Source organism: Lissotriton helveticus, chromosome 6 (genome assembly GCF_964261635.1).
Source record: "Lissotriton helveticus chromosome 6, aLisHel1.1, whole genome shotgun sequence".
Taxonomy (NCBI): Eukaryota; Metazoa; Chordata; class Amphibia; order Caudata; family Salamandridae; genus Lissotriton; species Lissotriton helveticus.
In genome coordinates this window covers 2,094,239,679-2,094,252,314 of record NC_136067.1, presented here as the reverse complement: position 1 = coordinate 2,094,252,314, position 12,636 = coordinate 2,094,239,679, and the positions used below count along the sequence as shown (strand labels likewise).

At 46.9% G+C, this 12,636-nt stretch overlaps 1 protein-coding gene across 1 annotated transcript in view; it reads left to right on the top strand.

The window, feature by feature from the left end:
- Window positions 1–2,869: 2,869 nt before the first annotated feature.
- LOC144764031 (omwaprin-c-like) overlaps window positions 2,870–12,636 on the top strand; it is a 72,538-nt gene continuing 62,771 nt past the window's right edge. The window contains exon 1 of the mRNA XM_078650170.1: window positions 2,870–3,205. Within this exon, the coding sequence (XP_078506296.1) occupies window positions 3,118–3,205 (88 nt within the window). The 5' untranslated portion in view covers window positions 2,870–3,117. The remainder of the gene's footprint in view (window positions 3,206–12,636) is intronic.

Here is a 12,636-nt window from a genome sequence, read left to right as displayed (position 1 = left end):
CGGTGTCAAGCGAGAAAAATAAACACAGAATGAACACGGTGATTCAGCAGCCATTTTAAGAAAGATGGAGACGAGGACTAACTGAGGCCTTGTTCTGTCTCAGTCTGAAAAACGCGTGAAAACACGTCATAAGGATTTTGTTTCAATTGAAATCGCTCAACGTTAATACACGTGTAAATCCAATTATAGAATAACTCATAATAATTTATGGTTTGATTGTGAAAAATATTTTAAAATATCCACCCGTACCTCTGTGGGTACGCCTGATAGTCTGCGCCATTGACACAGATAGCTTTTAGTCATATCATCCATACATACCTCTGTGGGTACACCAGTGCTTAATTTGTAAATATTTTAAATGCCCGGGCCTCAGTCAGGAGTTCACTGTAGCTTGCACCACCCATTTCCCCTGCCAGTGACAGTGCCAGCACAACTACTTTCCATCAGTCCTACAAATGGAATAATGTAGACTATTCCAGGCCCCCAAAGCTATAACGATGCCTCGGGTGGCAGCACTATACCTGACTGCCTCAAGTCTAGACATATAACCCCCATTCTAAAAGAAAAACCCACAGGGGACCACACTGATCTAAATAGCTTCCGCCCTATCTTCAGCATCCCAACTCTTTCAAAGCCCAACGAGAAATGTGTCCATGCCCAGCTATGTGATCACATAGAGCAATTTCAAATCTTAGACCAATAGCAATGTCAGAACCACAGCTCTGAACCGGCCCTAACTCCCAAGACTTGACGATGCGCTACGAATGATTGATCAAAATAAATCCTATCTTCTAATCCTCCTTGACCTCTCATCAGCATTTGATACGGTCAAACATGACAGCCTCCTTGACTCACTGGAATGCAGGATGGGGCCTTCTGGCCCAGTCCTAGAGTGGTTCACCTCCTTCCTCCACAAAAGATCCCAAAGAAGAAAGATGAGTCAGTCTCTGTCCACCTCTACATCTGTCACATTAGGCGTACCACAGGGTTCCATGCTCTCACCCACTCTCTTTAACATGTTCATGGAGCCATTACCCAAAATTCTGAAATCATCAAACATCAATAATCACATGAATGCTGATGACACCCAACTTTACCTGAAATTCTCCTCCTTTGAAGAATATTAGGTCTCTCAACGCAAATCTACAAAAAAACTCAAAACTTGTTGACCTGCAACCACCTCAAAATAAATACTCTCAAAACAGAATTCCTATTAACCCCGTAACCGCGGGGGTAATTCCCCCGCGGTGCGGGGGGTGGGGGTTACGCGGTGCCACGGCGCTCATGACGAGCCAGCTGGGCTCGTCATGACTCCACACACTCCTGTAGAACGTCCGCACAGGCGTGGAATTCGCCGTGCGGGGGAGTGGCGCAGCCATTATGACGAGCCCAGCTCGTCATGAGCACAGCTCCACTGTGCCTCATAACGAGCTGGGCTCTTCATCAGCAGGCAGGGGGTTCATTGCACCCTCCCTAAGCAATCACTCAACATTTCTGAACTGATGAAACATTTAACAGCCCTCACACCTGTTATTGATAACATGACAATATCGTTTGACAAGAACTTGAATAATGCAGGAGCACAAAAGCTGGGACACCAGAGGAGCTAACTTCCAAAGGAGCATCTTAAGTAAAATCAAACCCTTCCTCCCTCTCGTTGACTTCAAGTCAGTTGTTCGAGCTCTAGTAATTTCCAGGTTGGATTAACCCTTTGTGGCCTTCCTAGGTCAAGGCCGACCTCCCTTAGGGTCTCCCTAACCCAGCTGCAAGGCTTATTACTGGATCTAAATGCAATAACCACATCACGCCTCTTCTGAAACCACTAAACTGGCTACCTTATGAGGCAAAAAATGTGTTAACAATTGCCTGCATGACGCATAAAGCCTTACACTCCAACACCCTGAGGTACATTGTACAAAAACTGGATCTATCGGGAGGCGCTAGAACCGTAAGAAGCACCTGGTCCTTACTGCTCAAACCTCAGAAATTCAAGACGAAGAAAACTTACAATAGAGCCTGCTCTGGCACGGCAAGAGAATCGGGAGCTCCCTACCTTCTGAAATTGGAGCTAACTCTTCACCTGCATCTTTAACAAAACAAGTGAAAGTACTATTGATGAACAAACTCCTGCTCTGGCTCCCATGTTCCCTCCCTGCCGGCACTGGTAATGCACACTACCCCTGCTTGCAGTCTGCCTTCAGGCACTATGGCCTGTTCTGTTATTCTCGCTGTTGCACTAGAGGGAGCGGTTCGCCCCCACCTTGGTCCCGCTACTTCCTGCACTGTTATTGTGATTGTTATTATTTCTTCTGCTTTACCTGTTTCTCTCAACCTGATCATCTGTAAAGCACTCTGATACCCTCTAGGGTCATGTTCATGCTATATAAAACTAAACATATATTAAATTAACAAACAACTGTTGTGCTTCTTTGTAAACTAGAAAAACAGCGCCACCATGTGGCAGACTGTCATAAGTGCGAGTGTTGACAGTCATGTGCCAGTGCTGAGCACCAGAAACCACCGGCTCCAATTAAGCACTGGAGTACACCTGTCTGTGCTGGTGGCAAAGATAAGCCTTAGTCACACCACCCACGCTTACCTATGAGGGTGTCCTCCTCTGTGCCATTGACACAGATAGCCGTTAGCGAGACTGTCCATAATTACTGTAGAGAGTATGAGTTCAAAACTTCTTTGCATGATCCTAAAACTCCTGTTCTTAGATGCTTGGGGCGTACACGCTGTCAAGCATGTGATGTAGGATCAGCATGAACCTGAGCACAAGGGCAGCGAGGTGTGCCAGGAAAGGTGCACAACAGAAGGCATCCAACACTCTGCAGGCAGAGTACATGCTGTCTGCAGCTGTTGTTCCAAAAGAAATCTCCATAATGGGTTTGCTGAGAGGGTTCTCAGGTCGCGTTAACCGAAGGTTTGACGTTGAGAGAGGCTGTGTGCTCCGGGTGGCACCGGGCATGTTTGCGGAAGGGAGTTCAGCAGAAGCCCAGGCACAGTCCTGCCAGGGAAGGGATTTACGCAGTGCCCTCCCTCTTCCATCCTCTCCTGGGTTGCAGAAGCCTTTAAAGGTGGGTGGCACGGGTGCCCGCTCCAAGGCTCATCACCATGAAGAGTTCCCATCACATCTGGCTGGCGCTGGCACTCCTAGCCCTCTGCGCGGAGCTGTCCTGGGCCGGAGTCTGGAACGCAGCAGGTGAGCACGAGGGGGCAGGGACTCCGGGGCAACCGTGGGCAGTGGCTGGTTTTGAACCGGTCCCCTTGGTGCAAAGCACTTGGTGGAGTAACACGATGAGAATTTGTAAAGCATGCTATCCCTCCAAAGAGTCCCTAGTCACTATAGAAGTGATGTTTATGGTTACCCAACTCAATGATGCTCATGTTATCGACCATGGGAGGCTGAGCGGCTGAGTGAGCCATCCAGCACTCATAAGTCTGATCATGGGATCCTGCACAAATCCCTGCACAGTGTACATTAGTACACTGACCCATCAGACGCAGATCATAAGCATGGCCACTGGAATCAACTGGCAGGGTGGGACCAAATGATATGTAAAATGTAAATGTAGTGCTTATACAGGGCACGTATAACCCCTGAAGTGGTCTCAAGGCGCTCTACACATACCGCTGTGGAACCCTTCCTGGCCTTTCCCTGTGAAGTGCCCACTTCTGGGCACCCCCAAGGTGAAGCCAGGCATCCAAGCGCTGCTGGGGCCATTGTGGTGATTAAGCAAGCTATTGCCCAGAGTTGCAGAGTGGGACCTATGATTAGAAGAGGCACCGAGGCGAAAATTATCAGGTCCGGGGAAATTGAGTCCAAGAGCCGCCAAAGCAGGAATTGAACCCTGGTCCCGGGCCAGACCTCTGCATCAGGGTCTGCCGCCTCTAACCATTGAGCCACACTTCTGGCACAATTCATGACATTAAATGGTAAGAAATGTATGGTGTATTCTGCAGCTCATTCTGTGGCAATGTTGTCTTACTGTACACATTGACAGGAAAGGGATCTCAACACTATGAAAAATTCAATCTTTTCTGAAGAAAGAAAAGTATACATAATCTTCAGCTCTTATTGAAAAATGATATTCACCAGGAAATATTTTCACTGGCTTGGAAGCATGGGAACAACACTTTATTAACATTGTCCCTTCTAAGTCCCAAAGTAAGTACTTTGGGTAAACCCTACAATGGTGCATTAGTAGACAGCAAGTTTGTAAGTCTACACTTCTTGAACTAAAGGTGTGTCTCTTTTATTCTGCATAGCCAAGTTATCTTGTAGAGCATGGATTGCATGAATGATGCTGCAAAACATCAAGGACATGATTTAGGGGTCACCAGGAGTTGAAGCCGAGAGCCCTGGTTTGCCCTCTGTGACCCCTAACCCTGGCTTTGAAACCCATTGTCTAAGAGGTGACAGAATCAGTGCCAGGAGCATAGGGGCAGTCCGCTCTTATGCCTATTTTTGATTACACTGATAGTGAATAATACAGTATTAAAGTGAATAATTCAGTATTATTCTCTATAAGTGTAAAATGAAAATGAGGCACTGGTACCTGAAATGAGAACTTTGCTGACAGGTAAAGCAAGTAAACATTGTTTTTGAATGTATGTTGTGCGCACGCTTGCAGTTTAGAGTGTGTTGGTGTTGGAGTGAGAGCATGTGTCTATGTGAACACTTGCATCAGTATGTGAGAGCAGGTGTGAGTGGAAGTGAGCAAGAGTCAACAATCGGTAGTGAGTAAAAAAGTGATATTGGGTATTGATTGATTGATTGTGGGTTTCTAAAGCACTAGAATCGACTCCCGAAGGAGTATCTCTGCGCTGTAGACCTCTGGGGAACCCGTCCTGGTTTTCCCTGTGAGATGGTCCCTACTGGGTATCTCAAAGGTGAAACCAGGCATCCCCGGCGTATGTGGGGGGCCGTTGTGGATATGAGGCAAGCTAATGCCCAGAGTTGCTGAGTGTGATCCCTGGTTAGAGTAGGCACCGAGGCGAGAATTATCGAGTCCGCTGACCCTGGTACACAACCCTGCCGTGTCGGGAATTGAACCCTGGTCCCGGGCCGTTCTCTGCTCCCGGGTCTGCCGCCTCTAACCAGTGAGCCGCACCACTATTAGTAAGTGAATATCAGTTTGAATGAGTTAGAATGAGTGAATAATAGAAGGTGAATGCAAGTCTGCAAGGGAGGATGAATGAGCACTAAATACCGTGACAAGCTCATCTTATTTCAGACTGCGAAGGCTTATCCTTCGCTATCTCACTCTCCGACACTCTTTCCTTCTCAGGAGTTCTAAACTATCGCTGCCCGAGTGAGTGTGGGCAATTTCTCAAATCTCTTCCTGAAATGGCGGCTCTTCCCCCAACATTACCCTTGTAGGGGACTTTAACCTGCATTTTGATGATCCCAAAAAACTGATGCCTCGGATCTTATCCAGATCCTTTTAGCTGCTCAGCTGATACAAAAGGCCAATGGCCCCACACATAAGAGAGGCCATACTTTAGACCCTGTTTTCACCAACAGCGCTGAGTTGTTGAATGGGTGACTCCAACCCCCTGCCTTGGTCAGATCATTCTTAGATCCCTGTCTCCCTGTACTCATCAACTCAACCCGCTGCTACCAAATCTATTAGCAGGGGAGTTCGCCTTTGGTCCAAACTTCCTGTAGATTCATGGATCTCTGCTCTTAAAAATTCCAAGCCAAAGTTTGACTCTAGTCCTATCTTAGCCTCGAAAAAATTCACTCATTGGATAGAGTCTTTGCTGGACAGTTATCCCTGTCAAATCCAGCTACAAAAGGATGAGAGAGAAAATATCACTGTGGTACTCGCCTAAGCTTCGGTCACTTACGCAACCTTGTAAAAGATTGGAGAGGAATTGGAGAAAAGACTACAATGAATTGAGTAAACAGAAATATAAAGAGTCTATAAAACTCTAACAAGCTGAAATAAAAAAAGCACAGGCACTTTATTATGAAGGAAACCTTAATTCAGCAGCTAATGCTCCTCTGGAAATCTTCCACATAGCGAAGAATCTCCTAGAGCTCCCATCTCCGGGAATATTACCCGATATCTCTGCTGATCGTTGTAATGAACTTGCTGAATGTTTCCATGCAAAGATTCAAGATATATACAATGCATTTCCTGGCTCTCCTTGTCCCAGGGACCTTCTACTAACGGACAACCACCACTTTAATCTGAGCATTTATTGGAGGAATTTCCAATTATGAATCTGGATACTGTTTCTGAAATCTTCTCCCAAGTAAATTCTGGCACCCCCGTCTATCAGGCTTCTCCTCACTTCCTTCGCAAAGCCAAAGACGCTGTATTCCCAGTCATACTGGAGGTGATAAATCTATCTATTTCCACCGGGCTACTCCCTTCACCCTGGAAACATGCCATGGTAATCTACTCAAAAAGCCGAGCTTAGACCCAGATGCTGATGATACGCAGTTGGTAGTTGGGCTCAACCACTCTCAGAACTCCCCCTCTGGCCTGAAATCCTGTCTGAGAAAGTGGCATTATGGATGGATAACTCCTGTCTTAGGCTCAACGGAGAAAAAACAGAACTAATGCTCCTGGGCAACGCGATTAAAACACATTTTAAACTTACATGGAACGGCTGTCTTGGCCCTGCCCCGACTCCCAACACTAAGGTTAAAATCCTAGGCGTTTGGCTGGATAAGTCCTTTGAATTTGACCAAGAGGTGAAATTGGTCGGAGTCTGCCACGGCACTCTCAGATGGATTCGGACAGTTCTCCCTCTCCTTACCATTGGGGCAAGGAGAATTAAGGTTTAGGCTTTGGTATTCTCCCGTTTGAACTACGGCAACTCTTTCTACCTGGGAGCCCCTAAATCAACCCTTAGGAAACTCCAAGTCGTACAGAACTGCGCTGCTCGGTTGTTGCTGGGTATTCCTAAAACTCAGTTGGCTAAGCTGGCTTTGAAGACCCTACACTGGCTGCCATCTTTGGAAAGAATAACATTGAAATCTCTGTGTATAGCCCATAAGACCCTATGGGGGAGGGGCCCTTTAATTAATGACTCTCTCATTCATTTTTACCGCCCCAGGAATTGCCTTCCCTTGGCTAATCTAAATTTAGCAGTAATTCACAAAACTAAAAGGGTAAGAAGTAGAGGCAGGTCCTTCTCCTACATTACAGCTGGACTCTGGAGCACCCGCCCCTACATCTCCGTTCAGAGTCTCGAAACCTTCTCTTTCGAAAGCTTTAAAACATGGCTGTTTCAAATTGGCACTCTATAAACTTTCCAGTCTCCTCCTTGTCTATGCTGCTAGCGCCGGGATGCCTTAGGGTAGCTATACGCTTAATAAATGCTGTTAATAACAATAATAATAATAATAATAATGTGAGGGTGCGAATTTGAAAACGTGTGAATGAAGGAGAATAAGTAAGAATACGGGCGTGAGAGTAAGGGTGAACGTGGACAAGGATGTGTGAGCCAGAGTAAGAATGAGTGAGAGTGAGTGAGAGTGAATGACTGCAAGTGAATGAGGGAGAACGAGTGTGGTTGAGTGAGTGAGAATACGCTTGAGTGAGTGAATACAAGTGAGCATGAGAGAAATGAGGTGAGTAATGAGACGGTGATGCTTGCCAGTCTTCCATTGGGCCTGATATACTGAAGGGGATTCTTAGCTTACGTCACCCAGGACAAAAGGCTGTCATTGGCATACGGGGGAAATTCTTATCATGACCAGCGGCTGTGAGAAGACGCTGGGACTGGCATACTGGAGATATGCTTTGGCACAATGGGCACTGATGGTAAAATACCGGTTCTGGCGTACTGGAGGTAGTTCTTGGCATACGGGCCCCCTGTGGAAAAATGCTGGTGCTCTTGAGAAAACTCTTGGCATAAGGGGCACCCATGGCATCACAATGTTGGGAGCACAGGGGAGATAATATTTGTGACAAGGAAGGAAAATTGTGGCATAAAGAGGGCGCAACCCTGACAAAAAAAGAAATAAATAAAACAATTTACCTTGAGGGCGCTGCCTCGCCGAGTTGGCGAAGCAGCGCACGCAAGGTAAATTGTTTTATTTATTTAATTACTTACCTTACTCCTGTCCGTCATATGTTGGACTCCACTTCCCCCCACCTTGCCTTTCTGCCCCGCAGCACTCCCTGGGCGAGCCGCCACTGAACACAGGACAAAATGTAACCTGTGCAGAGAAGTGAAGGATCTAAAATATGCTGAATCGGTCCTTCATTCATAGATTCATGGTACCTTTGTCGAAACACAACAAATCAGTAATTGTGGAAATTACCATACGTTTGTTGTGCGGTAATTATGAGGGATGGCAGGACTCATCCGGTACAAGAAAATGTCCTTTTGTTGCCCTTACCCGTAAGTTACATATATAGCCGACCCACTAGTTGTAGCATCTTAGTGGTAACTGCCAGCCACAGCCTCCCCATCCACAGAATGTGCCACAGATCACAGGGCTCGATATCTGCGCATGGAACCCCCTGCCAGGCACATACCATAGATACACACATACCACAGGGCACAACACCTGTGTGGAAACCTGGATTTCCAAACTGAGAGAAGGGAAGAGAGAGAGGGGAGGAGGAGTAAGGAGCATGTCCTTTATTTGTGTAGGAAACACTCCAGCGTTTGATCCTGGTCACATTGGGCTGTTTCCACTCACTCCCAGCTGTAAATCAGGTCCCGGCTGGAGGAGAGAGGGCGGCAGAGAGTGAAGGACATGGAGGGCGCTGTGTTCTCAAAGTAAAGCACTGGACAAACACACCCAGGGACAGTAACTTCTAGGTCCCAAGTAAAGAGAGGGGGCTGAGAGGGCAGTGGAGGAGACTGGAGGAGACTGGAGGTAAAACACCAACAAAGAGAGTTGTGAGAGGGGATCCATTAAGAACAGCAGCCTGCTTGTCTGCAGTGTTAAAATAAAACACAACACACAGGAAAGCCAAACAGTTTTATCAGGCATTTAATTCAAAACTACAGTGAGGACAGCAAATTATCAAGGAAGAATTGTCAATTCAAGTGTCCTAAAATGTATGCTGTTTTATTCAGCTTGTATAAACTTTTCGCTCAATACAAGTCTATGGAGCATAAACACGTGACAGAAACTTGTTACTCCAGGAAAAGGTATGCAATGAGCAGGGAGCAGGTTCTTCTCACAGAGACAACACGAACACTATTTACAAATACACAAGCACTGCTGCTTTGCTACTAGATGCAGGAAATGTGCAAATGTACTACCTCAAATAAAATGGCGTCTAGGCTGACTGGAGTAACGAAACCTAGGAAGCAGATTGAGGTTAAAAGGCGCTTAAGAACGGCAGATTGATAAAACAAAATGACATCCACATTTGATTATAAAATATTTAAGTGTATGTTATTGTGATACACAGGTGCAACAGGGCATCAATGTTGAAGCAATAGGAATATATGGCGACGTTGGAGAGGCGCGCCTACCCCACCCCCGGGACGACCTATAGTGTCCAGTATCCAGTCTATACTGGAACCACTGTCTCAATTTGCGGACTTCTTCCTCAGGGAATGTGTCATCACCCAAGCATCATACGTACAGGACACGACTGATGTTTTAAACATACTTACGGACATGGAATACGACCTGGACCAACAATTCTGGGTAACAATCGACATCGAGTCGTTATATACAAGCATACCCCGGGGAGCCACGCTGCAGCGCGGGCACTGGAGGGGAGAGACTGGTTTTTCGACACACCTCCATCCTTTGTCCTACAATGCATTGAGATAGCACTTACCCGAAACTTTTTTCAGTATAAAGATCAACTGTATTTACAAATATGCGGAACATCGATGGGGGCTACTTTTGCCCCCAGTCTAGCGTGCATCTACGTGGGACAATTCAAGACCCATTTCATTCATCATCCATCAAACCCGTACCAGAAGAACATCTGTCTCTGGAAACGATTTATTGATGATGTGCTGTGCGTGTGGACTGGGTCCGAGGCTAAGTTACAGGAGTTCCTTGCATGGCTCAACAATCTGGACCCATGTTTGAAATTTACATGGCACTACAACAGGAAGACAGCAGTATACCTGGACCTCGATATAGTAGCCCAGAACCATCTACTCACCACACAAGTGCACAAGAAACCGACTGATAAAAATGTGTTGCTCCACTACAACTCATTTTATCCTCGTGCACTCCGTGACAACTTGCGGGTAGGGCAGTTCCTCCGGTATAGACGGAATTGTAGCACTAGAGAGAAGTATGTGGAAGAAGCGAGCGATTTGATGGCGACGTTGGAGAGGCGCGCCTACCCTAAAAGAATAGTGAAATCTGCATGGAAGCGAGCACTGAACACTCCCAGGGAAGTCCTCCTTGAGAGAGTCCCAAAGGAAACAGGAGAACGCTTACCGGTGGTCACCACCTTTGATTCTCTGTCCTCAAGGATCCGCCTGATCTTAAGAAAACACTGGCACCTTTTGAGCACTAGTAGTTTCAAGATGCCCCCGCCGCGGTTCGCCTTTAGAAGATCCCAAAATCTGAAGGACAGATTGGTGCATTCACGACCCAGACAGGAAGGTGTAGCACCAGAGACACTTGCAGGGCATCACCCGTGTGGTTGTTGCTCGGTATGTGGTCTCATTGAAAAGACAAAGAGCGTCCAACTGATGAATGGGAGAACATGGAATTTGAACAGCCTGACAAATTGCAATACAGCTAATGTCATATACCGGCTTACATGCCCATGCGGACCACATTATATTGGGCTAACAACCAGAAAGGCCAAGGTCCGCATACAAGAACACCTCAGCACGCTGAGAACAGAACGATTGACGACCAAGCTGGTGCAGCATTACAAGCTGGCGAAACATCAACCGAAGGAGATACGATGGGTGATCCTAGAAAAAATCATGGGGGACCCAAGAACTATAGAAACCAGGCTGATGTCAAAAGAAGCTCGGTGGATCTACCAGGAGAGGGCGGATAAAGGTGGCCTCAATGACCTTATTGAATGGAACAAAATATCCTTAAGATGAATGAGCACTGATAGGCGGGTCCTCTGAGTAACATCGTCCATAAGAGGATGTAATACACTGAGGGAAACAAACACGTCTCATGTAAGCATAATGAGCTGAGAATCTTCTACATGACACAACCCTAGAAACGTTTACCTATTGAGATTGCAAAAGAGAATAAGGCATGTGCATCAACTGTACACATAGACAAATGGAGTATAATGGGGCAGTACCCTGTAGAATGCTAAATATAGTCTCTTTTTTTAAGAAGATAATATACTGGGCAGCGCTCTGTCATCTACCTCAATACGTAATTGTATTGAAGTGGTCAAAATCCAGGAGATTTTACACACTACGAGGAAGGGGTACTGCTCCGTTTTAGGGAAATAGAGAGATATTATCCCATTCCAATATGGCCGCCGCGTTGCACCGGGTCATGTGACGCGCTACGTCACACGCCAACTTTTAGTAAGCCGGCAAGAAGACTGATAGCGGGAGCGGGAGCCCTGAGCGAAAATAACGTCTACAGTCATAGACGGTAAGGAGTGGGACCCGGGCCATGATTACACCTTAAGTATCTACATCCCGTGGGCCAGTAGACGGGAGATGTAGAGACTCGCGCCAGCATTATGATTACACCTTAAGGATCCATATCCCGAGAGCCAGTAGATGGGAGATGTAGAGACTCGCGCCAGTATTATGACTCACGCATTATAAAAGGGCATGCATATATGAGTTGGATACTGTAGGGGCGAGAGCGGCAGTAACCCCTGGGGGACTGGATGACAGCTGGGCACAAGTCATGCCGTAGATCCAAAAATAAGCGGGGAGAATGTGTACAGGTAGGATGTGGAAGCTATGTACTAATTGTGCGCATGATTGTAGGTCGACGAGAAGCGACCACTAAATATAACTAACAGGTGGACCAGAACTGCATAAGAGGGTACGAAGAACCCCAGGTATGCCGGCAGGCACCGATGTGAAGGTGATACTTCAAAATATGTCCCTGAAACAGGTGGATTTTAAGTACATTCAGCCAGTCCTTAGCTACGGCCACGGTTCCAGACTGCTGGAAGCTCGCAGTGGTTTCACCTCTGCTAAAAAAAAGCCACCTTGGATCCTTTGTGCCCGGCGAATTACAGGCACATCTCGCTTTTACCTTTCTCTGTAAAAATACTGGAGAAACTGGTCACTAGGGTCCTGTCTAGCTTCCTTGCATCCAACGCCTGCCTGGACGTGGCCCAATTTGGATTTAGGCCGGCTCACGGCACTGAGTCAGCCCTGGTGACAGTTTTGGATACCCTACGTTCGCGTGTCGACATGGGAAGAGCTGCATTTCTTGTGCTGCTCGACATGTCGGCCGCGTTCGATACGGTTGACCATGCTGTGCTACTAAGCAGGTTGCAGAAGGCCGGGGTGACCGGTCAGGCCTTGGACTGGTTGACTTCCTACCTCTGCAATAGGCAACAAGCTGTGGCTTTGCCACCTTTTCGGTCAGCTGTCAAAAAAGTAAATCAGGGCGTGCCTCAGGGCTCGGCTATCAGCCCGATCCTATTTAACCTGTATCTTCGCCCGTTGATAAGATTGATTAAGTCATTCGGCATATCGGTCATCAACTATGCCGATGACACTCAA